General features: G+C 38.9%; 1 protein-coding gene across 7 annotated transcripts in view; it reads right to left on the bottom strand.

The window, feature by feature from the left end:
* Nucleotides 1-3,355: 3,355 nt before the first annotated feature.
* Nucleotides 3,356-25,637, bottom strand: part of PHACTR2 (phosphatase and actin regulator 2) — a 238,841-nt gene continuing 216,559 nt past the window's right edge. For all 7 annotated transcript variants that reach the window (XM_070417821.1, XM_070417823.1, XM_070417822.1 and 4 more), the window contains 3 exons: nt 23,416-23,553; nt 18,545-18,621; nt 3,356-9,944 (listed from right to left, as the gene is read on the bottom strand). In XM_070417821.1, the coding sequence (XP_070273922.1) occupies nt 9,929-9,944; nt 18,545-18,621; nt 23,416-23,553 (231 nt within the window). In that variant the 3' untranslated portion in view covers nt 3,356-9,928. The remainder of the gene's footprint in view (nt 9,945-18,544; nt 18,622-23,415; nt 23,554-25,637) is intronic.

Here is a 25,637-nt window from a genome sequence, read left to right as displayed (position 1 = left end):
ATCACCCTCTTCCCTGTGCTTATAGAGTGAGCATCTCACTGTGCTGAGTGTAATTCTTATGCTTAAAGGTGGGGTGTTCTTTAAAAAAAAAAACCAAAAAACACACACACAGTATAGCACCTAAATGTAAACTAATTTCTTAATAATATCTGGTTTAAAGAACCAATCAAACATTCCACTGATGACATTAAAAAAGGCTATGTTTGACTTATTGTGATAACATGCCTGTATATTACATTTGGGGCAATGTAAGTTTTCAAATATAATTTTTCCTTTACAACTTAACCCCCTCCATAAGGTGCTATTCCATTTTATTTAAATTTATGCTAACCAGTAAAACCCAGTTAAATTAAAAGTATGTATATCATCTAAAGCACTCAGATGATATGTAAATGAAAGAATTTTATGATTTGGAGACAAATTTAGGCAACAAAAATACAGTTCATTCAATTTTCATTGTAGCAATTTCTTCACAGTCTTAAGCTCCATTGTTAAGGAGCTTGTCCATTGCCACAGCTTCTGTTACAGTGCTGATGGTTCTCAACTTCCTCTCCGCAGCCAAGACGTTTTCTTTGACCTTCCGAACTCATATCCAACAGACTATTAGCATGTGGAAGTCCGAACAGGCAGGCAATTCAAACACATTGAATTTCACATACAAAGTTGAATACCTGACCTCTTCACACCTCCTACCCTCTTTCCCCTCCCCCTGCACCCCGACTCCCCTCTTACAACAACCTCACCTCCTCCGTTCTTTATTTCAACAAGTGGCATCACCACTCTCCACCTAGACATGACGCGTGGGTATAGTCTTTACTCATTTCCCAGGTGCAACCATCATTTCAACTGTCATTAACTCACTATGTCTCTTCATTCCAATAGTTAATACCTTGATCGAGGCCACCATCACCTCCCAGCAAAATTATAGCAACAGTAATGGTCTCCACTGGTGTCAGATGGGCACTAGACTTATCAGTAGGGATCACTTCTTAAGTTATATATATATATATATATCTCCACTATGCTATACACCTGAAACCAATGTAATATTAAGTGTTAATGAAAAATTAAACATTAAAAAAAATCAATGGTCTTTGCGTGTCTAATATTGCTTCTCCAATCTAGTCTCTACACTGTGGCCAGAATAATTAGGGAACATCTGAGATGTTATCTGAGTTGACCCTTCTTGTCTTAAGGATAAATTCCATCTTCTTTAGAAGGTTTACAAGGACCTTTTAGGTTTAACCATTGTGCTCTTTAGTTTTCCATGCCTTTAGCTGCCATCTTCAGCTCATTCTTCATACTTACTTGCGCCATCCTGCGCACAACTATAGTGCTCTGGGCTCAGGGACAAAGAAGACTAGATAGTGGTGTGGAACAGACAAATCTAATATGATGTTATTTAAATGAGTTGGGTCTAGTCAGAGAAACAGAATATTTTAAAAATGCAATAGCTAGAGAAGACATGTGAATCCTTCCTAGAGGGTTGGGTGGGATGTTAACAAACAGAATTCCAGTTGGAGGAAAGGCATGAAAAAAGTTGTAATATTGGAAGAGTGCATAATGTATTTGAGGAACAATGAGCTTCATTTGACTTGGCCCAAGTGAGAAGTAAAGGAGAGTCATTTGGAACGGTGGCTTGTGGTACTACATTCAGTACCTGGGAGTTTTCCAGTAGGCAGAGAGGACTCACTGGAAAATTCTGAGTAGGAATAACATGAGAGTTGTCCACTACAAAGAACAATGTGGTAGCAGGGTTAAGAATAAATTGATTGGGGAAGACTCAGAGTGGTAATTACCAAGATTTCAGGGGTAATCAGGGACGGAACTAAAGCCATGATGAACTTACACTGACTGTGGGGAAGATGGTGCATAGCTTAAGTTTGAACTGCCGAATTTTCCTAGCTGAACAATTAGGGGCAAATTCTTCCCAATGCGGAGCACCTTTACTCCAGCTTGTCTGACTTGGGCCAACCAAAGTTGAAAGTCCACCCAAGAGCAAATCCTTAGGTCAACGGGTATTGAAAATGCCAATTCTCTCCTCCCTAGGATATTTGTCTAATTATGAAAAGTTAGCACATTAACAGATTTTTTTTTCTCCTTAAAATCTCTAGAAATGGTACCTTTTTAAAGCAAAGAAGCAAAAAACTTCACATAAACTTTAAGTTCTTAGCCTTTCTCTAGAATTTTATGTGTTCTTTATAGTGACCATCTTTTAAATGGCCAAGAGCTCCAAAACTCATAAACAGGACTTTTGTCTGTGGATAGCAGTGCAGTGGCAGCATCTCCATGCAGATGTCTGAGTTGAGGTCCAGCGAAGCGTTCAATCACAATAAATGCTATGCCATCAAACCATTGTGTACAATAAAAACAATGTCCATTTCTTACCACCATTGGGTTTTGGAAAGTAATGTTTCAATGTAGAACCTGATTTAGTTTGAACAAAAATTGAAAGTAGTTGTTGAACCTCTACACCTACCTTGGGAATGTACTGCTAATTTTTAATAGCATGCTTGGAGCCAATTTTTCAGATGTTCCTTTTAAATGTTTTGCTCCTAATATTATCATACATCTTCAGTCTAGAATAATGGTACATAAATTGCTTTTCAACTTCCCCCTCATACCTCTGCCCTTGTCCTGGAGTCAAAGGAGAATAAATGACTATTAGTAACCACGGTTGGAAAACATGAAAAGTATATTCCAATTCCTCTTCTGGTCAAAATATGTTCCCAATCTCTCTCCTGGCTTATAATACATTAAATAGTAAGCATAATGAGGAAGTTTGTTTATTTTCTTTCTTTAAAATATATTTTTATTGATTTCAGAGAGGAAAGGAGAGGGAGAGAGATAGAAACATCAATGATGAGAGAGAATCATTGATTGCCTGCCTCCTGTAGGCCCCCCACAGGGGATCCAGCCCACAACCCGGGCATGGGCCCTGACCAGGAATCAAACTGTGACCTCCTGGTTCATAGGTCAATGCTCAACCATTGTGCCACACCAGCTGGACTATTTTCTATATTATAACCTCTAAAGGGACTACCTTTTATTTTTATATATAATAATGTCAATAAAAACATCAATATCAAATATACCCAGATATAAAATGACAGCAAGTTTAAAAAATATACTTTAAGTTACTATTTAAAGAGTAATTCTTAGATATTTTAAATAGAAAATACAAACCACAAGATCTTACATACAAGAAGTTTTCAGTTAGGGGGAGTTGAAATAACAGGCAATTAGAACAGCTATCTTAGTCTTGCTTTACCATACAGGCGAGAACTCTACGAGCTTTTAATTTAAAAAGACTCAGCACTGTCTGAATACAACAGAAATTGTGACAAACTAAAGCTGGGGCTTTCCCAATGATTTTATTGAGGTAACTTTTCCCAATTTTATACATATATGCATTTTTATATACTTAAGAAAGCTAAACAATGTTCTAAGGCACTTGGAATTGTGCACAGCAAGGTATCCTATAATATAATACAACTAAATAGAGCATAAATTTGCTTTTTAAATAACACAAACACCAGTACAGAATAAAAAAGATAACACATAGTCTTTCTTTCAGGTTATGATAGTGGAATACATATACATATGTGTGTATACTCAGAGCTATTTATACCCACATTCTATAATACAGTACAGGTCAAGAACAACAGCAACAGAAAAGAGAAACGGTCATGTTCATCGGTGTACAGTTCCAGTTATTTACACTCACAGAGAGTACACCTGTGCAATATGTAGGGTCAGCTCACTCACTGGAAATCAGGAATCAGTCAGTCAGTCTGTTAGTGGTCACAGCTTACCACCCTCATCATTTTAACCAAAGCTTGAAATAACACAAGACCAAATATAGTTCTTTATTTTAAAATGACTGTTTATAGACAAAAAATGTAGGTAGGTTACTATATCTGGTGAAGTTGGTTCAGAATGTCATGAACACATTGGCACATGTCTAAGCCACAGAAGAAATATTTAAAAATATATAAAAATATCAGTGCCTATATTTTAAGTAATGAAAGTGGTTTGACCCGATTCATGCAGATTATTTTCGAACCCTTGTTAGCATTGCAATGGTGACTTCTCCTTGTGGAGGCTCTCTTAGCAACATAATGGTATAGTCAAACTATAACGAAAGCATCCAGTAAGGGAAAAGTCGACCTCGCCCCCATATTGGTAAGTGGCACAAATATTATTGGCATTTTTATATACCATAAAATTGACCTGAGGGTGGAGTGGCATTCTGCCTCATTTACTCCCTTCAATTTATTCTTTAAAAAAAAGAAATACTGATATTTAACAAGATAAGAATTCTTAAGCACCATCTAAAAGTTCACAATATAACCACCTTTGTCGACTCTTGAGTTGCTCTTTCTCAAAAAAGATGTTTTAGAAATTTGAATATTTAAAAAAATTAGTGGTTAAATTAATTCCATTCTGTTAGCCACAGTTCATCCAAATCATTTCAGAGACATATTTAATATTCTGGTTTGGTCATAAAAAGCAACAAAGAGAGTAAGTATATTTAGGTATTGGTAGTATAGTGTAATAACGTTTCACCTAGGTTAAACTCATCCTGTTTTGGGCATGATCAGCATTGAAGTATAGAAGCAAATGTAGATACAATCCACACCTACCCCAAATTACCTTTACAATTCAATATTCACAAATTTTAGGAAAGTTGAGCTATATAACTACATGTATACAGGGGGAATTCAAACATTGGCATGTGGATTAAATGCTTCTTTTATAGGATAAACAGGTGATTGCTTTGGAACTCATAAGTTGCAGCTTCCCAGGTAAAAATCTAATGGTAATGCTCATAGACCACAGGTTTTGTTCAAGTGGACTGTCAACTATCATGTTTGTGGTTAAACTATGCAAGGATCCTCATGACATTGACAAGGATTATGCACAACAGTGTAGATCTATAGTAAAATTGTGAGGTCAAAAAATGAAAAAGTTTGCTCATTGTGAAATCTCTCCGTTAAGTACGTCCAGGAACTACCCAAGTGAATATGCCCTTTAGAACTGCCATGGCTGGCCAGTAACCACCTCCCTCAAGAACGGGCAAATTAAAGTTGCATCGAAGCAGAAGGTTTGAGAAATGAAGGGGGATGAAATGATTCAGGGCCCAAAGAAATGCAAGGCAGCCGAGACATGTTTTGAGACAGACACTTTTCCTGCATTTTTAATGCCCTAAAATGCAGTAGACAGTGGTATTCACGGGAGGGGCAACTGCCCTCCTAGGAGGGCATTTGAACATGGGGGAAGGCTTTTTACATTTGATTTTTACTGGGCGTAATACTTGCAATGTATGGGACATTTCTGTACAACAAAGAATTGCCCAGCTCCAAATGCCAACAGCTTCCCCACTGAGAAACACTGATCCACAGTGCTTTGCTCATATGTACAGCTGTGCTAGCAGTGCAACAAGCAAAATGACTTGTCTGTGTGTGTGTGTGCAGCAAATCCTAGCATAGCTAAAAATGACTCCCTTGCCTATAAGTTGGCTTTCAGTGGGAATAACTGCCATAGTATTCTCCTTTTTTTTTTCTTCCTAGAAATCTTACAGCATATACAATGGGATTTGTTAATCTGGGATGGCCCTGTCTTTGAAAAAGCTTAAGTAGCCTATGTTTCTGTTGTTTTCTAGAAATACTAGTGGCGGTTCACATTTCCATACAGAGCTAAAGCATAATGATGAGAGAGAGAGAGAGAGAGAGAATATGAGAATGGTTTGGGAGTATTCTGCCTTTGTCCCTGCCACCCTTTGGTCACTGCCAAATTATAGTAGAGTCCCATGCTACTCTTTGAAACTTGGGTTTGAACTAGCCGGAAATGTGCTTTCTCTCAGAAAGATGGGCCTATTAATTTGATGATTACTTTTCTCCTCTAGGACTTTAGTTCTAGAAGTTCATTCCGCTTAGTAAAATAAAACGAACTGATATAGCCCACCCCTAAGTACCAGTAGAGAGCAAATACTCAATAATGGCCAAGAGACAACTTGGTAAGAAACTGCATCTAAGTGGTTTCTTAGTGTTCACAGCATATTCTAACGATGTGAAAAAATTAACTTTTGTTTCAAAGTATATACTTTTACTAGTAAGGTTAGGCTTAAAATATGATTGGAATTTAGGAATGCATGAGCTACCATACTGATGAAATGATATAAATTTATATGTCTTGTACAAGTTTGATTTTTTCTCACCTATTCTGAAAGAGATTTCTCACTCTGTGAAATGTGCTGCTGGGACCACTTTACAAAATAGTAACACTGAAGAAAATTCTGAGCAAGAAAGGAAGAAAAGAAACCTTCCCTGTTTAAATGTGGGCATACTACTATGCGGTAGACAAGACTTCCTTTTTCTATTGTGAATACAGTATAATTTTTGAAAGTTGTGTCTGTCTGACTCCATTAAGTATACATATAATGGCTGTTATGTGTTAAAGTGTGGAACTTACAGGCGTGTAGCAGGTTTTTCTCTCCTATAAGTTACTGTATTTTTTTTTTTAAAGTGCCAGTGCAGCACTGAATTAACTGCAGTGTGTAAAACCCGAATTATGGGTTTAAAGAACTTATCTCTCATTTTCAATATTGGATCATATTTGAAGGGTATATTCAATTCCTCTACGTCTTTAAATAGATCTTCACTTAAATTTCAGAACTTTCTACTTACAGAATATATTTACTAACAGTAGAAAAAGATAAGTGAAAAATCATTGTACTAATAAAGGATATAAAAATAAAACCAGAAAGTCAGTTTTTCAGAGAGAGAGATGAGTTTGCCTTTTCCTCCATTTAAAAGTTATTGAAATACCCAAAATGGTTCTCTGAATATTATAGGTTTAATGTAAATAATTTAAGGTGTTAACATAAGGGTGAACAATATTGACCATAAAAAATGCAAGACATTTCACATACACAGGAAACTATCAGGCAGGCTACCCTGAATTAATGCTGCTCACCAGAGGTCTCATTTGTCAGGCTGATTGGTAATGACCCTGAAGGTGCTAAGCCCATGGCGCCTTTTTAAGCCCTTAATGCTAATGTTCCTTTCTCCATTTTAGGAACGATGGAAATGGCTACTTACAGTCTGTCTAGTTCTTTCCTACCTGGCACCTTCCTGGAGATGGATTTGTTTTTCCCCCTGAATCATATCTTGGAGACTCAGGAAAACCCACACACTTCAGCCTAACCTGGAGCTGTGTAACAACACGATTAACACACACATTTATTTTCTCCACAGAACTGCAGTGTATGGGTTGGATTGCAGAAATGCTGAAAATGTAGAAAGGCTCAGGCAGAAGCATACTTGTATTGCAGGGGTGGAGGTGGTGTCCACACCTTCACATCCTTCCAGGGCTCCCAAGCACGAGGCCTCTGGATGGGCTGCTGGGGTGGGTATGCAGTGTTTCCGCCTTTTAGAATTAGCTATGGAAATAGAGTCTATTCTGCAGAATACAGCTTAGTTCACAACCCTTCGTTTCTTTCCATAGCTTTTTATTTAAAGAATCAATTAATGAAGTAACTGGTGGTTCCAAGTCTTATATTTTAGACAAGCCACAGTTAATTTTTATTTATTTATTTATTTACTTACTTACTTTTAAGCTTGTCTCTTAAAATTTTCTCTAAGCATATAAATCAGTATGAAGAAAAAGTGTGGGTAGTTCCTAAATCTGATCTATCATACAAGAAAAACAATGGATCGAGGCACCAGATTCTCATTTTGTTTGGGTGCACTCATTGTAGGAATAAAAAATTGCATTTCATGCACCACTAGAGGGGAAAAAACTGTGCCTTTTATTAACTAAGTGGAGACTTTCTTTGACATGTATAGGAGTAATAAAACAGTGATGTCTTATGTTTACCATTTTTATGGAAGTGTGATTTGTTAAAAAAATCATAAGTATAGAAAATTAAAATAACATTACATTCCTTGGTATTTTTCCTAAGACAACAAAATAATAATAAAATAATGTAATGACTTCAGCAAAAAATGAGGACATAGGTCATGTCTATAGCTGGATGTAAGCACTATGAAATGGACTCAACCTCAGCCGGAGAAACCCACTTGGCATGCAGAAACATTTTTTCAGAGCAAAAATATATCTGATTCTATTACTGAAATGACACCAGTGCAGAAATCCTACGCCATTTCACTAACAGCATGTGGCTGAGTGTGGCAAGAGGTGCAACAATGCTGGTCAATTTTCTTAGTTATAAATGGTCCTGGTTTGTTGTAATAGACTAAGTGGGGCCAATTTTTTTTCACTTTTAAGCAAAATCACCCCCCATTTCAAGGAGTTCTTTAAAATATCAAATATAAATAAATGGCAGGATCCAAATTTATCCACCAGATGTTTGCTTTTTGGTTGAGATCGAAAATTATAGTCCTCCATATTATGAATCAGAATCATTTCAGAAGATAAGTCTAGTTAGGTCTTGTCTTATTACACAAAGCATGTGTTTTTAATAAAAGGGGGCCCAAAACAATTGTGAACAAACAATGAAATGCAAGGTAGTATTTACATGTGGTCACATGTTTGAAAGCAAAAGCCATGCTGTGCCTGTGATTCCATGGGAAATATTAAGATGAAATAGAGGGTTTATTGATGTAAACAATACTGACTGTAGGCTCATAGGGACACCTTCCATAACTTTAAAGTCACCTTTTTTTTTTGCACTAAAAGTCAATATTATATTTATGGATGCAATCTGCAGAGACATAAAACACAAAATGAGATTCTCCTCATTCTCAACTTAGCAAAAATTTTCCGTGTTCTTATATATCTTTGGGTATTTTTTTTTTATCCATGTGCTTTATCTTTTTAATAGCAGCAATCCAACTTAATGCAGCACTGAAAATAAGTATTCCTTTGCAGTCCCACTCAAAGCTAACTGCGGGCAGAACACTTGCATCTTGCTTAAGTTTTAATTTTGGATTCAGGATTTTTAAAAAGATGTGATTGTCAATATTATTTTCCTTAGCTCAAGCATGGTTATTTCAACTTTGAAGATAATCAAGCTAGGGAAAGACCAACAGATTTATTTCTAAAGCTTGCTACAGACTAATAGGGTCACATCCCATCTGACTTTATTCCCAGTCCTGTTATCCTTGCGGGAGGTTGGTGCATTAGGTAAAGAGTCTAAAAAAAAAAAAAAAAAGTGAAGCGTGTATAGCTATGTTACTTAAAGCATGCAACAGAATTTGGGTAAGCATGCTTGTTAAAAGTCCATGAAAGCCTCTTGCATTTAAGAAAAAGATGCATGAAACACTCAGACTTATTTGTGGCAATTAGATTCACTGGCACAATACAAAATAATGGTACTATACTGCACCAACATAAGGGTGAAAGAATATTCTTCTAGGATCAGGTCTCTAAGGAATCCATAAGGGGTGACTAGACCCCAAGCCCTTAATAAGTTCTCAGCTATCAAAAGCCTTCTTCAAAAATACATTTAAGTTTCAATGTTCTTTTTTCATTAACATAATGAAATTTTCTCTTTCTTTCTGGTTTTCAACCCCCACCCCTTACCAGTGCCCAGACAGTCTATCCCCGGCTCACCCCCTTTATCCTGCACTCGAAAATTTGGCTTTCTGGTAACAGGGAGCCAGCGATTGTCTTCTGCTCATCTTCTTTGATTAAAACCCTTGATGAAGAATAACGGGTGCGACCATTGTGTCCCTTACCATCAGTGCCCATGCTGGACAGCAGGGTCACTACACCCGACCCTTGGCTTGTTGGCCACATCTGGGCTGTACAGGTGGGGAGCACTTTCCACACGCTTCCTTCACCACAAGTTAAATGGAAACACACACAGTCAAATCCCAGTGCAATGCAGTATCAGGTGTTTAGGAAGCGAGGCTGCCCCCAAAGATGATCAGTCTATGTTTCCAAAGAGTCTCGCACCTCATTACGGACGATGAAACCTGAAATAAGCAAATGGAAACACTGAGTGAGTGTGTGGTATAGAGACACAGGCTGTACTCAGTGAACTGAATAAGGTATGGGAATGTCTGTAATTAGAGGTGGCTCTAGACAGCCCCCCAATGAATTGCTGTTATAAATTACTGTCATAACAGAATGCTGCTATCAATGTTACGTCAGAAAGCAGAGGCAGCCCCTGTTCTAGAGACACTGATTATATCCTCCCAGGATGTAGAGCAATCGATACACAAAGCACTCCTATCCTTGAGGATCATGTTCTAAGCTGTACTGAGCAGAGGGAGATTTTCATAAAGGTTGTGGTTACACCTGGTTTGTCGTTATACAAGGAAACATCAACAAATAGTCACTATTTCATTACCTTTAGCCTGTTCTCACCTCCCGCTGAGGACTCCAAATCTACTTTCCACACCTGAATTTCCAAACACCTGCTGAAATTTCCTTCCAAACGTTCTATAGGCAACATACTAAGCATACGTACAACCATACAGATAACAGATATTTTTTTTTTTTTGTAAGCCTGCCCTTGCACTTTCTATCTTGTTAAATGTTCTACCTTTTAAAATGCTTCTAGCCTAAAGCCTCATACTGGCAACTCAAATCTCTGGGCCCTGTACAAACTTCTTGCAATTACTAGAGAAGCCAGTCCAGTGATGGCTCAGGGTCTGAAACAAGCAGTATCGCTCCCTCCATGCAGGGAGCCCAGCACTGCCCACAGCCCATGGAGGGGGCCTGTTGACACAAACAGCCCCTGCAGTGTCTTTACTCCACAAGCTACCCAAATCCCTCTCGGTTAGGTCCAGTTTTTCCAGGCACTACAAACTCACGTAATTTAGCCATCATTTTAGATCTCTCCTGATCTGCTGGGCTCCATACAGCAACACTCCACAGTGTCCTGGATTCAAAGGACAAGTTTGGGGGAACACGACACGAGAGGCTTTCTCTTCCCATCGGGAAAGTCCATGGAATGAAGAAGGTAAATTAAAAATCGGGTTGGGAAACAAAGTGAGCAGTCAGTGGGCCTGAAGGGAGTTAGAGCCTTCTCAGGCCCAGCATTTTCCTGGAAAGTGTCCTGTAAAAACATTTCTAAAATTTGGACTGGAAGGAGGTTTTTGTTTTTTCTGCAGACACAGTCTGTTCATGGATCCCACTAGAGAGTGAGTTCCACAGTCTGGATTGCTTGGGAGTCACAGGCCATCAGCACAGCTTCAAGGGCGGCTAAGAGAGGAAGGCGACTAACTCATAGTGTGAATGCAATAATATGCCCACAAACCTGGGGTTCAGCAATGTTCCCGCTTTTCATATGGGCTGATAGATTTGGTAAAAACAAACATATATTTTCTCGCACTAACCAATCAGAAAAGGGTATTTACATCCTGTTTAAATTAGGCATCTTATGTTCAAATTCAGCTCTAAAATGCTCTTCTAGGGCAGCGGTTCTCAACCTGTGGGTCGCGACCCCTTTGGGGGTCGAACGACCCTTTCACAGGGGTTGCCTAAGACCATCGGAAAACACATATATAATTACATATTGTTTTTGTGATTAATCACTATGCTTTAATTATGTTCAATTTGTAACAATGAAATTGCGGGTCACCACAACATGAGGAACTGTATTAAAGGGTCGTGGCATTAGGAAGGTTGAGAACCACTGTGCTAGAGGTACTGAAAATGCAAATTGTTCTTCAGTTTGTTACCACTGAGCGGTTTGCATTTATTTTGAAACCTAAGAAGTTCAGCTTTGCCTCCTGAGAAGTTTGCCTATCTGACAGAATGACAGTTTGGCTTTAGGCTTCCAGTTGATGGAGTAATAAAGACATTTACTGTGCCCTAAGGGTACTGAAGTTTTTCCGGCTGCTCTTTTTTTCTCCAGAACTTTCCAGAGACTCAAATTTGGAGTTATCCATATTTTCTTCTTCTTGTTAAAATTGCAATACACTTTTCTTATTTCCGTACTATTGAGAGGAAGTAAATAGGGGGAAAAAAACTCTTCTTAAGTCATGGAATGCAGAAAAAAATATTTCTTTTTCCCCATAAAAAAGTTCTTTTCAATATGGTCCCTCCATAATTTATTTTTAAAAATGTACTCCTTTAAATTCATTCAGGTGATATAAAATATAAAATTACTCACAAATGTAAAATATGAACTTTCCCATACGTCCCTATTTCTTATACACAGAAATCCTGAATAATTAATTTTCCCTTTGTTTAAAAGGCTCTACGTGTCCTGCACACACACTTATGTTAAACAAATGAGGAGGTTCTCCTAAACCACAGCTCCTTGCTCTACCCAAGAAAACAGACCGCAGGTTGGATAGGATTATATTATTTCAAATGCTGAGCCATGATTTCCACTCTGGTGGGTAAAGCAGCATTTTGCAACTCTTTCAGGTTTCTGTCCAGGCAGCAAGTACATGGGGCAGCTATGAAAGAAAGCGCCACTGCAGAAGGAGCCCTCGTCTTCCTCTGTGGGGGACTCTTAATTTTTATTTTGGTCCCATGTGTCATTTCTGCCCTGTTCCATTTTCATAAGCATATCTGGAAGCTGAAAAAGTGGTTTATTTTTATTTTTAAAATATTTTTATTGATTTCAGAGAGGAAGGAAGAGGGAGAGAGAGATAGAAACATCAATGATGAGAGAGAATCATTGATTAGCTGCCTCCCCACTGGTGATCAAGCCCGCAAACTAGGCATGTGCCCTTGACCGGAATTGAACCTGGGACCCTTCAGTCCACAGGCCGACGCTCTATCCATTGAGCCAAACCAGCTAGGGCAAAGAGTGGTTTATTTTATCTGTAAATCCACGTAGAATAGTAATACCACAGGATGGTATAGAATGAGATAATTGCTTTAAAGACACACCTCAACATAACCACATCAAGAAAATTTGAAAAGTAGAGCAAAGAAAAAAAGAAAAAAACTATAGCCCCACTCTATAACAAACCATTAAGAGTTTTTTATATCATTTCCTAATTTTTTTCTATGCATCCGAATTTTAAATAAAACACCGCTGCCATATATACACTCAGTCAGTATCCTGATTTTTCCACTTAACATTATGCCAACGATCCCTTGAGGCCTGTTTTTATTCTAAGAGCATCAATTCAATGATTCTATTAATCTTTCATAATATTCCTTAATATAAGTACTACATTACACACTCTAAAAATGTTCTTATTTACAAAACTCAATTAAAAAAATAATATTCTCTTGATTATAAATCTCATACACTTGACACAAAAACATTGGAAAACAGAATTTCCAGAAGAAAAATATAATTACCCATAATATTAGTACTCAGCTGTAACCATTTCAAAATTTAGTTTAAAAAAAATTTTAGTTTTTAAATAAAAGCTAACCTTTCATACAATTTGCCTTTATGGTTTAGAGCAGCGGTCGCCAACCTTTCGGACCTCACGGACCTCCAGTGGTCCCCGGATCAGCGGTTGGCGAACCTTGGTTTAGACCAATGATGGCGAACCTTTTGAGCTCGGCATGTCAGCATTTTGAAAAACCCTAACTTAACTCTGGTGCTATGTCACATATAGAAATTTTTTGATATTTGCAACCATAGTAAAACAAAGACTTATATTTTTATATTTATTTTATATATTTGAATGCCATTTAACAAAGAAAAATCAACCAAAAAAATGAGTTCGCGTGTCACCTCTGACACGCGTGTCATAAGTTCGCCATCACTGGTTTAGGGAATGATTTTAAATTGTAGAAATTCTATTTCCTATGGAAAGGGAAGTGGCTTTCCTTTGCCATGGTGATCTCCTTTCAGAATGCAATGGCCCTTCCTATGGTCTTTGGGATTTTGAACAGTGGTGTGGGCGGGCAGCTGCTGCGGGGAGAAAATTCAGGATGTGGCTGGCCGAATAAGCAGCAAGTGTTTTAAGGGACCAAGGTTAGGGCTTGGTACCTGTCAGGCCACAGAATGAACTCTTGCAGGGCCCACTGGTCCTCACCCTTATTACAGGGGACGAAAGTCCATTCTAATTCCAGACAGATATCTGCAAAATACTGGGACAAACTTGGGGAACTAGAGAAAAGAGTGCATCACTACAATTCTTCACCACTACAGACCAAACATGTCCCAAAATGTATTCATGATGGGGGTTTCCAAGGTGTCTTCTTGGTACACCAATAGCAAGAGTGTCACCTTTAATATTAGCACCAGCACATTTTTCAAGGAAGGTCATCATGATGAACTTCTCATTTACAAAGAGTAGGGAATAGCTTCTTTATTTTTCAAGGCTTTTTTGACTATGTAATACATTCTTATGTTTCAAAAATTCAAAAGGCCCAAAGAGTGAGCAGTGAAAAGAATCCCTCCCATGCCTGATCCGTCACCCAATTCCCCTTCCCAGAGGCAACCAATGTAATCAGCTTTTTTGGTTTCTACCCAGAGATACAGAAGCAAAAAAAAAAAAAAAAAGCTACATATGGGAAGTGTTCCGTCCAGTGTTGACTGATCCATCACTGTGTGGGAGATTATCTCTGGATAACGAGGTACCTGGGCAGAGGGAGCAGGGCTGTCTCAACCCTTTTAACACCGCCAAATGCCCGGGGAGTTAATAGATTTAGGTTGTAAAGGAAATGTTTACTTGATGTAAGGAGATAATGTCTGACACTAATAAGAAGAGCTAATAAGTGAGTTGCTCTGTATCTAGGTTGCATCTAAGAGGCTAGGTAATGATCAACAGCTTGTTTATGCCCTCCAAGGATGGCTGGTGCTAAGAACACCACTATCTTCTACATGAGCAGTTTTCTAAATGTAAAACATTATCGTATATTTGTATCATTTGGATTAGACACAGCAGTGTTTACCAAAACTTTCTCCTCCTAAAAGAAATAATGAAAACAATCTGATAATCATATGCATGATTTTCATAAGTCTCAGAGCCAAAAGGCAAGTCCAATGATGTAATAGAAATGAATGGAAAAACAGTAGATATTTGCTTTCCTGCCAAGTTTTTAAGAATACTTAAGCAAGGCATATTCATCGCAGTGATATGAATATTTAATTTTTCCTTATCTGGAAAGACATTTGGAAGAGTGTTAATCAATATATTTTTTTTGAAAACTTTAGTAAAACTTACCTTTGATATCAACTATTATCCCCCAAAGTCTATAATTTTCTTTTGAAATGAAGCTCATCCCTATTTGCATCTATTCATATGTACTTAAACAATGAAGATATTAATAGACTATTTTATGGAACACAACAAGCATGCTCTAAATTTCTGCAGATGAGCAAATACAGAAAAATAGCCAACGGAATTTCCAAGGTGAGAAAATACCCCACCAGATATAAAAATATACTATAAAATGTACTATTCTAAGTAAACAGTGTGACACCATGCAAGGATAGACAATAGCTCACTAGAGCACACTAAAGAATCTGGAAACTGACCCACGTGTACATTAAGAGAAAAATTTTACACCGAGGGGGAAATAAATCGCAGTGGGACAATGACTATTGATTTAGAACAAAGTAAAGCTAGTTTACTCTTTTGAATCATAAACCCAAATAATTGCCCAATGGATGAAAGATCTAAGTGTAAAACAAAAACACATATAAAAACTAAAGGTAATCCTATATAATAAAAGGCTAATATGCAAATTGACTACTGGGGAGGCGCCACTCATCCAGAAGCCAGGCTCACGGCTGGCGCTGGCAGGAGCCTCTCTCGCCTCTGTGGCAGCGTGAAGGACCCCAAGGGGTCCCAGATTGTGAGAGGGTGCAGGCTGGGCTCAGGGATGCCCCCCCCAGCCAGTGCACGAATGTTGTGCACCGGCCTCTAGTACTTTTATAATCTTGGCCCTCCTCTTTAGGACACAAGACAGTAAATTAAAAAATAACAATACAGGCAAATTTAAATATGCAAACATTTAAATAGAAAACCATAAAAAAGTTAAAATGTTAGCAATACATTGGGGGAAAGTATTGTGATATGTAGTAACTCAGTATCTGAGTTTTTACTAATCCATAAGAAAAAGATAAACAACCCAAAAGAAAATTGGTAAAGACAAATCAAAAAATGAAAAATAAATGGTCAATAAAGGTATGAAAGATGCTCAACTTTACAGAAATCAGTGAAATAGGATATTAATGTTCATTCTTTAGAATATAGGCCTCTTCGCCACCATCATCACCCCCACATGGTGATGAGGGTTAACAGACCAGGCATGCTCGTAAACTGTAGGTCACGGAATAGTATCTCTCAAAATGTAAAAATATATATCCTGTGACCTAGGAAATCCACTTATGGGACTAATACAGAAATACTGGTGTGCGAGCAAAAAGATACATTTATAAAGAAACTCAAAAGACAGCATCATTTTACTAACGAAAAACTAAAAATTCCATAAACATCTATGAATAGAATAACTGTTCAGGAAGTTATGGCATAATACCCATGAAATACCATAGAATCATTCAAATTAATAAGATATATACTAATATTGAAAAATTTTGTGAATGCTGTTTTGTGTGTGACTGAGGATGTGTGTATATATATATATATGCAGATGTATGTGTGTGTGTACATATATGTACATATATATGCACATATATGTTTGTAAATGCACAGAAAAAATGTCTAGAAGGATCTACACCAGTGATGGCGAACCTATGACATGCGTGTCAGAGGTGACGCGTGAACTCATTTTTTTGGTTGATTTTTCTTTGTTAAATGGCATTTAAATATATAAAATAAACATAAAAAATGTAAGTCTTTGTTTTACTATGGTTGCAAATATCAAAAAATTTCTATATGTGACACGGCACCAGAGTTAAGTTAGGGTTTTTCAAAATGCTGACACGCCGAGCTCAAAAGGTTCGCCATCACTGATCTACACCAAACTTTCACCAGTGGTTACTGGTGCGAATGAGAATAAAACTGGGGAAGGACTGAAGGGAGTTTTCATTTTTACTTGACAAATTTTTATACTGTATGAAAGCTTATTTAGACCATTATTTGTTCACATTAAAAAGACATCTCTGAAAAAAAAAATGACCTTTACTTCTCCCTGCATCTTATTTTTTTTACTTGTTTATAGAGTACAACAGAAGAGAAAGAGCCTCTTTCAGTATAAATGCTTATTTTTCATAAAATGAGGACTTCCATAAAAAGGCATTTTAGAATTTTAATTATTTTTATTATAATTTATTCTTTATATAATGCCATCAAATGAAATGAGGGGATCAAATACTACAATTTCTAGGAAAACTACAGAGAAGTAAAATTATCCTGAATGACAAAGACTGGATTGATACAGTCACTACATCTCAGGGGTCAGGACACAAAAGACACGAAAAATGCCACCTTCCCAGTTGCCTGGAGGTCCCGGCCAGTTCGATGTTACCATAAATATCCAGCCACCTTATTCTGATCAACTTTACTGCCACAGTGTGACCACAGGTGTCAGACATTAGCAAGAACTTCTCCTGACCCCAGAAATAGAGGGGAGAGAAAGAGAGGACACTTAGGTCTGGCTTGATATTGGTATGTGACGGGTGTCTGTGTAGATTATGACAGCATGAAGCCTTCAGACAGAGAGAAGCCCCATACATTCAGGATGTCTGAAAGTCCTGTATGCATATTCATTCATCTATCTCTCTCTCAATAAATAAATAAGCAAACAAACATGCTATGGAGAAAACAAAACAAATAAGAAATATCCTAGCAGAAAGGGGAGTTTCTTCTGCACACCAGACATGGTTATTATAGGAACAGTAGCTGTGGAGCAAGACAGGCCCCATGAACGTCAGGGAGGAGGTTTGCTATTAAATCCTACTTCCGTCCATGCCATATGCTCTCCAGCAGCAACATCCCTGCCACCAGAGCCTCAGCGTTAACGGTGGCACCTGATGTAGGGCTGCCCTCCAGACGCTGTTTCCAGCCTAGGGGATCGGGGCATGTTTCCCAGAAAGAAGTCTCCATGTAATCGCCTATTTTGGTTTGTTTCCTAACAATTTAATTCTTAAGGATTTGATTGACTTTCAAATTTTTAGGAACACACCTGTTGTATAAAGCAAAGCATGTAAACCTTTGAGATAGAAACATCCAGAACACCTGTGAATTGTGGGGGGGTCAGACGACATGATCACCCAGGGCTTAGAAGCAAGCCTGAAGGGTGTTGGGAGGAAAGATGGCAGGATTACAGAGAGCTTCTGTGGCACCAGTGAACATGGGATTCCTATTTTAAGTGACATGTTCTGAAAACTGAGTTTCTCTCCTCTCTAAGTATGTCTACTGTGAGTCCAAAGCAGACACATAAGTGCCCACACCGGCTCCCACCAGCATCTGTTCAGGGCATAAAATGTTAATTGAGTCTCTTCAAAAAGCTTGTCTTCTCACCCAGGAAATAAAACGAAAAAGAAACCAAATATAGCCCTTTAGAATGACTCAGACTTCTTTGAGAGAAAAAACAAGACTTAATTTTAGAAATGTTCATTAGATGGTATTATGTTAGACTGTATTTTTTAAAAATTCAATTGTGGTAAAATACACATAACATAAAACTTACCATCTTGATCATTTTTAATATGCTAAACTGAATTGTGTCCACTTACCTTGTAAACTGCCGACTCTCTTCATGCACTTCCATTTCTGTGCTTTTAAATTCATTTAGTTCTTTCCGTATTGCTGCCTGAATAAGAGAAAGTAGATATACAGACTTGTTACTTAGGTCACATATTTTCTTGGCATACACTGCATCAACGAAGCAGGCCTTCTTTTAAGAAATGTCTCAGAGAGCCCTAGCTGGTATGGCTCAGTGGATAGAGCATCAGCCTGCAGACCGAAGGGTCCCGGGTTCCATCAGGTCAAGGGTATGTACCTTGGTTGCAGGCTCCTCCCCGGCCCGGGCCCTGGACAGGGTGTGTGCAGGAGGCAACCAATCGATTGTTTCTCTCACATCAATGTTTCTCTCTTCCACTCTTTCTAAAAGATCAATGGAAAAATGTCCTTGGATGAGGATTAATAAAGAAAAAAAAAAAGCAAGCAAGAAAGAAATATCTTGGAGAAAGGGATTCCTAATTTCTCCTAGGAAACGGTATGCTAGATGCAGTGCCATGCTACTCCCAAACGAAAACCCGGATGGATTTCTCTCCATGTCATGGACAAGGTGGAGGAAGGGGGCCCTTCCTAAGCGTATCCTGGGGTCTGATCTATGAGTCACCCCCAGGACCACAAGGGTAGTGCAGGTCATGAGATCTTCTGAGAAACAATATCATTTCCCTATGTAAGTTCTGCATTTAATACCACACACAGTGACATGGCTCTAGGCCAGTGATGGCGAACCTATGACACGCGTGTCAGAGGTGACACGCGAACTCATTTTTTTGGTTGATTTTTCTTGGTTAAATGGCATTTAAATATATAAAATAAATATCAAAAATATAAGTTTTTGTTTTACTATGGTTGCAAATATCAAAAAATTTCTATATGTGACACGGCACCAGAGTTAAGTTAGGGTTTTTCAAAATGCTGACACGCCGAGCTCAAAAGGTTCGCCATCACTGCTCTAGGCAGTTGCCACAAAGCTACTGGGAAGGCAGTTGCTATTTATTCTTTCATATTGAAAGTTAAGATAATTAGAATGGAAAGTTTCAGCACAGCCACTCAAATAAAATATCAAACGGAATGCTGTCACTGTTACTATTCAACGAACACATAATCCATGCCATGTACATGCTGGGGTTTAAAGAGATGCTTATGTCCCTCAGGCTGAAAAACTTGAGATGCTCATCAAAATGTTAATATCAGTTATCAATTAACAATTGAGGCTGGATTGCAGATGGTTTTTGGTTTCCACTGTGTGCTTATCTTTATATCCTAACTTTTCTACAAAGAATAGTTTCCTGCTCTAGCTGGTTTGGCTCAGTGGATAGAGCATTGACCTGTGGACTGAAGGGTCCCAGGTTGGATTCCAGTCAAGAGCACATGCCCAGGTTGCGGGCTCGATCCCCAGTAGGGGGAGTGCAGGAGGCAGCCAATCAATGATTCTCTCTCTCATCATTGATGTCTCTCTCTCCCTCTCCCTTCCTCTCTGAAATTAAAAAAAAAAAAAAAAAAAGAATAGTTTCCTCATGTAAATTTAAGAACACTAATAAAAACAGCTCCATAATCTCTTTGAAAAAAATGGACTCTTCAGCCAAAACAAAGAATGACATTACAAGCCACAGAGAATGACTTCACTGACAGATAAGGAAATCTACTTTGTGGTGGGAAAATGAAGAATATTAGAAGAGGAAAAGGACAAAAGGAAGCCCTGAAGCCTCTCTCTGGCTTTCCCCTATTATTGTCACTCTGCAATATCCAAGTTTTTCTCCCAACACCCCTTTCACTGTTATATTTAAATCCTATTGTCACAGCTTGCTTCTCAAACACGGTCTCTTCAAACACATTCCTCAACCCCTATAGACTCTATGGGGAGCCTGTGGCTGGGAAGGGATTGCAGAGATTTTTTTTTTCTTTAAAAAGCAATTCTTGCTACTGAATTTTGGAAAAGATGAAGTAAGAAGAAAGATATTTGTGGGTCTGCATCCACTGAGATAAGACAATGAATCTTGCTGCACAAGTGAGATGAACAGTGAGGATACTTTTGTTTTAATCACTGTAAAACTTGGTACCTAGAACCAGGAACTGAAACAGTCAAGCTGCTCCATACTAATCATCTAATTAACATCTATCAAAAAGTCTTCCTTGAAAGAAGGTATTTTAATATGGACAGTGGCATAAAATCATTTAAAATTTCCCCTCTAAATGTTACCATTTCAGTGGAGGAAGTGGAAAGTAGTCCACTCGGAGTCAGAAGTCATGGGATCTAGTGTTACCTATGCCTTCAATAGCAGTGACCCTTAGCGAGTTACTTTGCTCCAAAACCTGTTTTCTCATCTGGAAAATGGGAATGAGAATTCCTCATAATATTATTAGAATCAATTAAGAGCATATTTAAAAGTGCTTTGTACACTGAAAGTATTCAAGAATGTCATGATTGTGATACATTTCAAAAAATGAATTAAATCTTAGTTTGTGATTGTGCAAGAAGAAAATGCCACTCAAGGAGCCTTGAAAACAAATAAGGTGAAGTCCTTATTCTCAATAGTAGTAGGTTGGCTTACAGATCTTAGAGTCTGGCAAAAGTCAATGAAAGCATGCTGTGAGAACCAATTGGGATGTGGAATCTACAGAGTACTGTATAGTTTATTTTTATTTTTTATTTTTTTTCTAATATATTTTATTGATTTTTTACAGAGAGGAAGGGAGAGAGATAGAGAGTTAGAAACATCGATGAGAGAGAAACATCGATCAGCCGCCTCCTGCACATCTCCTACTGGGGATGTGCCCGCAACCCAGGTACATGCCCTTGACTGGAATCGAACCTGGGACCTTTCAGTCCGCAGGCCGACGCTCTATCCACTGAGCCAAACCGGTTTCGGCTATAGTTTATTTTTAATTGTAAATTGTGTGCTATACGTTCTTTATATTAGTAAGTCTTACCATTCACTTGTGACCATATACATAGACAGCCAATTCAGTATTTATAGGCACATCTTACATGCTCATCTGCAATTCCCTCTTCAAGAGGTGGAGTCTCTCTCTCCAGCCGTGGACCTGGGTGAGACCTGTAACTGCTTTGAACAACAGAACACAGCAGAGGTGATGCTGTGTCAGTCCAGGTGGCCTAGCATCTTTTGCTTCCTTCTTCTTGCAAGCCAGCTGCCATGTAAAAGTGTGCCCACCCTCGGAAAACCACAGTGTGAGAAACCCAAGTTCAAGCAGAGGGGCTGGAAGATGCGATGCCATGTGGATACAGAAAGAGGCCGAGGACCAACAAGGCAAAGACGTGCTAGTGAAGAAGCCAGCTCAGGAGTGGATTCTGGAAGCCCAAGCACCACCCTACTTGATGCCATATGGATCAGAAACAAACCACCCAGTTGGGCCCTTCCTGAATTCCTAACTCACAAAACTGTGGACAAAATAAGATGGTTGTTTCAAGTCACCAAGTTTTGGGATGGTTTGTTACAAAGCAGTTGAACACTATTTCAAGACTTGCATCTCACAAATGATGAAATGGAGATCAAGTGACTTTGTAGATATCAAATGGGCACTGAGTACTAAGATGGGGCTGATGCAACTGCCTTCTTACTTCAAGTCTTCCACTCTTCCCAATAAAGAAAGCTTCAGAGCCTAACTCATCCAGATAATTTTTAATTACACGGAGAAATGATGAGTTAGTTACAGGCATGAATGTGATGTGGAATTATAGGAACTGGTTGCTTGAAAAACTATGCCAGCAAGTTGCGATGACAGCCAATTAAAGAAATGCAATACCCATTTAAAAAAATTTACTAAAGAATGACCATAGTTTTTTTAAAAATATATTTTGATTTTTTAGAGAGGAAGGGAGAGGGATAGAGAGTTAGAAACATAGATGAGAGAGAAACATCGATCAGCTGCCTCCTGCACACTCCCTTCTGGGTATGTGCCCGCAACCAAGGCACATGCCCTTGACCGGAATCGAACCTGGGACCCTTGAGTCCGCAGGCCGATGCTCTATCCACTGAGCCAAACCGGTTAGGGCAAGAATGACCATAGTTTTATTCCAAGAGTTATTTCCTCTTACTATCTAAAGAGATTTCCTGAGACTATTTTATGAGAGGGAAAAAAGTTTTTCCCTCCCATAGGTTATGTTAGTGATCCACATGTATAATATTCTTAACTCTCTTTTCTATTCTGAGTTTAGGCTTAATAACTCTTCATGTAAGTGTAAATGAGACTAATTTTGTTGAAAATATGGAACAGAAAGAAGTAGGTTGATGTAGTGGGACTGGAGTCCGAATAGTGCTGGGTAGGACCAATGAAAAGTAACTGAGCCAAAAGTAGGAATTTCTAAAATTGAAACAAAACAAGCCGCTAGGAGATAGCACTGAGACCAAATACATATTATTATTATTATTATTATTATTCCTCACCCAATGATATGTTTTTATTGATTTTTAAAGTGAGAGGAAGAGAGAGAAAAACACATAGATGTAAAAGAGAAATACTGATCAGTTGCCTCACACACATACCCTGACCAGGGATCGAACCCACAACCCAGATATGTGCCCTGACTGGGAACTGAACCTGCAAGCGTTTGGTGCAAGGGACAATGCTCCAATTCACTGAGCCACCTGGCCAGGGCCAAATATGCAGTATTTTGGGTACCATGAGAATTATAGTTTTTTTCTGAGACTTAGTTGAAAGAACTTCATTAATAGTACTAAATATATCACATAAGTGGCTTAAATAATGAAAGGCAAAAAATTATTTGGATACTTGGTAATATCAAGCCTCCTTAGATGGCTGAGTGGGGATAAATGAGTGTTGGCGCTTTTAGAAAAGCAATAAAATCATAAATCAGTGAAATCATAGCTAAAGACACTTGAGTTCTTGCCTTGTCTGCAGGTGTCAACCTGGCCCAGGGCTTGTCTGCCCTGCGATCGTAGTCGGGAGAATCGGTGACTTCTACATACTCGTTAAACCGCAGGATCCTTCGAGCTTGTAGCTCTGCCACCGTAGGTCTCAGGCTGAGCTGCAGGAGGACAAGGATAAAGGACAAGTTCAGTAAACCATTTACAGCCTCGTGGTTTTCTATAGAGAACTTAGAAGTTATGGTCAAATAAGGTCACTTTCACATAAAAAAAAAGAAGAAGGAAGAAAAGGCAGCAGCATCTTGGGAGTTTCTAATAAGAACTAGAAAGCAGTGTGCCCTAATTTTGAGGCTATAAAAATCATCCTTTTTAGATAGGTCACAATCTTTGGCAACTGTGTGCATTACGCTGTTTCCTCCACCTTGCTGGTATTGTGATAAAGGTGCCTGTCATCCCTGACACAGGGAACATGAAGCCACAGGCACAATAAAAATCCAGACACAGGATGTGGATTGAATTATGTATGAAGGAGAAAGCCCTGCAACTTTTAGAAATGACAATAAAAAGCCTGGTTCCTATTTTTAATTAAACCTGTACATTCAGAGATGCACCAAGTTATGACAAAGAAATGGTCCGGGGAAGGGTGTGTCCATGGACTTCTTCCACGAAAGGCTAAGGACCCAGGCCCATGCTTGACATTTACTCTTGGCCACAAAAGCTGACACGTAGGAGGGGGTCCTTCTAGAGAACTGCACTTCAGTGGGGCCCTAACTACTTAGAATCAGCTGCAACCTTCAAGACACGTCTAATAACGTGGATTCCTCCTATGGTCTTTGTCAAATTGGAATTTATAGTTATATTTAATCTACCCAGCCCCGTGGTATTTGCTTTCCTCTCTCGGCTCTTTCTCAAGCTCGAGAATAAAGCAGAGATGGTTCTGAGACTAAGGAAACATGGCCCCCTGGTCGACAGGCATCACTACTCTCTGCTACTGAGGTTCCTGCTTCTGTGGCCTTTCTCAGTGGGAGATGTCCTAGTATTGTGACACAGGTAGACCCAGGCTTCTGTTTTACTCAAAGGATCCATATTCAGCATCTTTTCTCTTCATATATCTATACCCTGTATTAGCCAGACTTTCCACAGTCTAAGTAGTCCTCTGTGGAAGCGTTCCTTATTTACATAGGCTCAATGTTTGGAAAAAGTAAGCACAATCACAAAAAAATGTTTTTGTGGTTAAAAACATCCCCATTTTGGGGCCGTGGTTTTCTTTTGAGTAAAACCAGAGGTTGGGCTCAGTCAGTGCTCTAACCTTCAAGACATTCAAAGACTCTTAGAAAGCCTGGGCCTACACCCTGAGCCCACTTGAGCTGGGACATGAAAACTGCTAGGTTCATGAAGTCCTGGTGGGCACTGGACAAAGGAAGGAATAATCTAAGCAGTTCAGTTACTGTCTGATCTCTATTGTTAGATTCTTACTACCTTTCCAGGACTGGTAGGGTTAAGGAGGTAGAGAAACCCTTGCCTCTGGGGACCGCCCAAAAGGCAAGTGACCAAGGGCCACACAGGTCAGAAATTCTCCATCCAGTCTTAAAAAATATGTTTTTATTGATTTCAGAGTGAGTAAGGGAGAGGGGGGGAGAGATAGAAACATTAATAATGAGAGAGAATCACTGACTCTCCTGCATGCCCCCTACTGGGGATCAAGCTCCCAACCCAGGCATGTGCCCTGATTGAGAATCTAACCGTGACCTCCTGGCTCATAGGTAGACGTTCAACCACTGAGCAACACCTGCCAGGCTCCATTCAGTCTTGCCCTTCAGGACTGTGCCAGTAACAGGGTCGTTATTAGTGGTATGAACTGTCCTGCACCTACGGCAGGGAGCTCTGCATAGAGGAGGCAAGTGGGGACAGGAGTTAAGGGCAGGCTCTGTTGCCTCCTGGAAGAGCCCACCTGGACTGAGAAGATTATATGCATGTCAGGGGTGAGTGTGGAGCTATGAGGAAGGGCTACTTCTTATCTAAAGCTGGAACTTAGCCACTGAATGCCAGAAGAGACAGCTCTGAAATTCAGTTTACAGAGTCTTTCTCAGCTTGATCATTGTTTAACTATTAGTGTCTTTGAGGGGAAAAAAAAAAGAGAGATGAATAAAGGATTGTCTCCTCTAAAAATCAAAACCAAAACCTCTCAAAGTACAGTCTCTACTTTTCCATGGGAATGGACTGTTTCTTCTACCTGTCTCGGACT

This window comes from Myotis yumanensis, unplaced genomic scaffold, assembly GCF_028538775.1.
Source record: "Myotis yumanensis isolate MYYU_CA2020_CCGP unplaced genomic scaffold, mMyoYum1.0.hap1 SCAF_6, whole genome shotgun sequence".
NCBI classification, from domain to species: Eukaryota; Metazoa; Chordata; class Mammalia; order Chiroptera; family Vespertilionidae; genus Myotis; species Myotis yumanensis.
The sequence above is the reverse complement of the archived record's forward strand: the minus strand, read 5'-3'. Positions and strand labels throughout refer to the sequence as shown.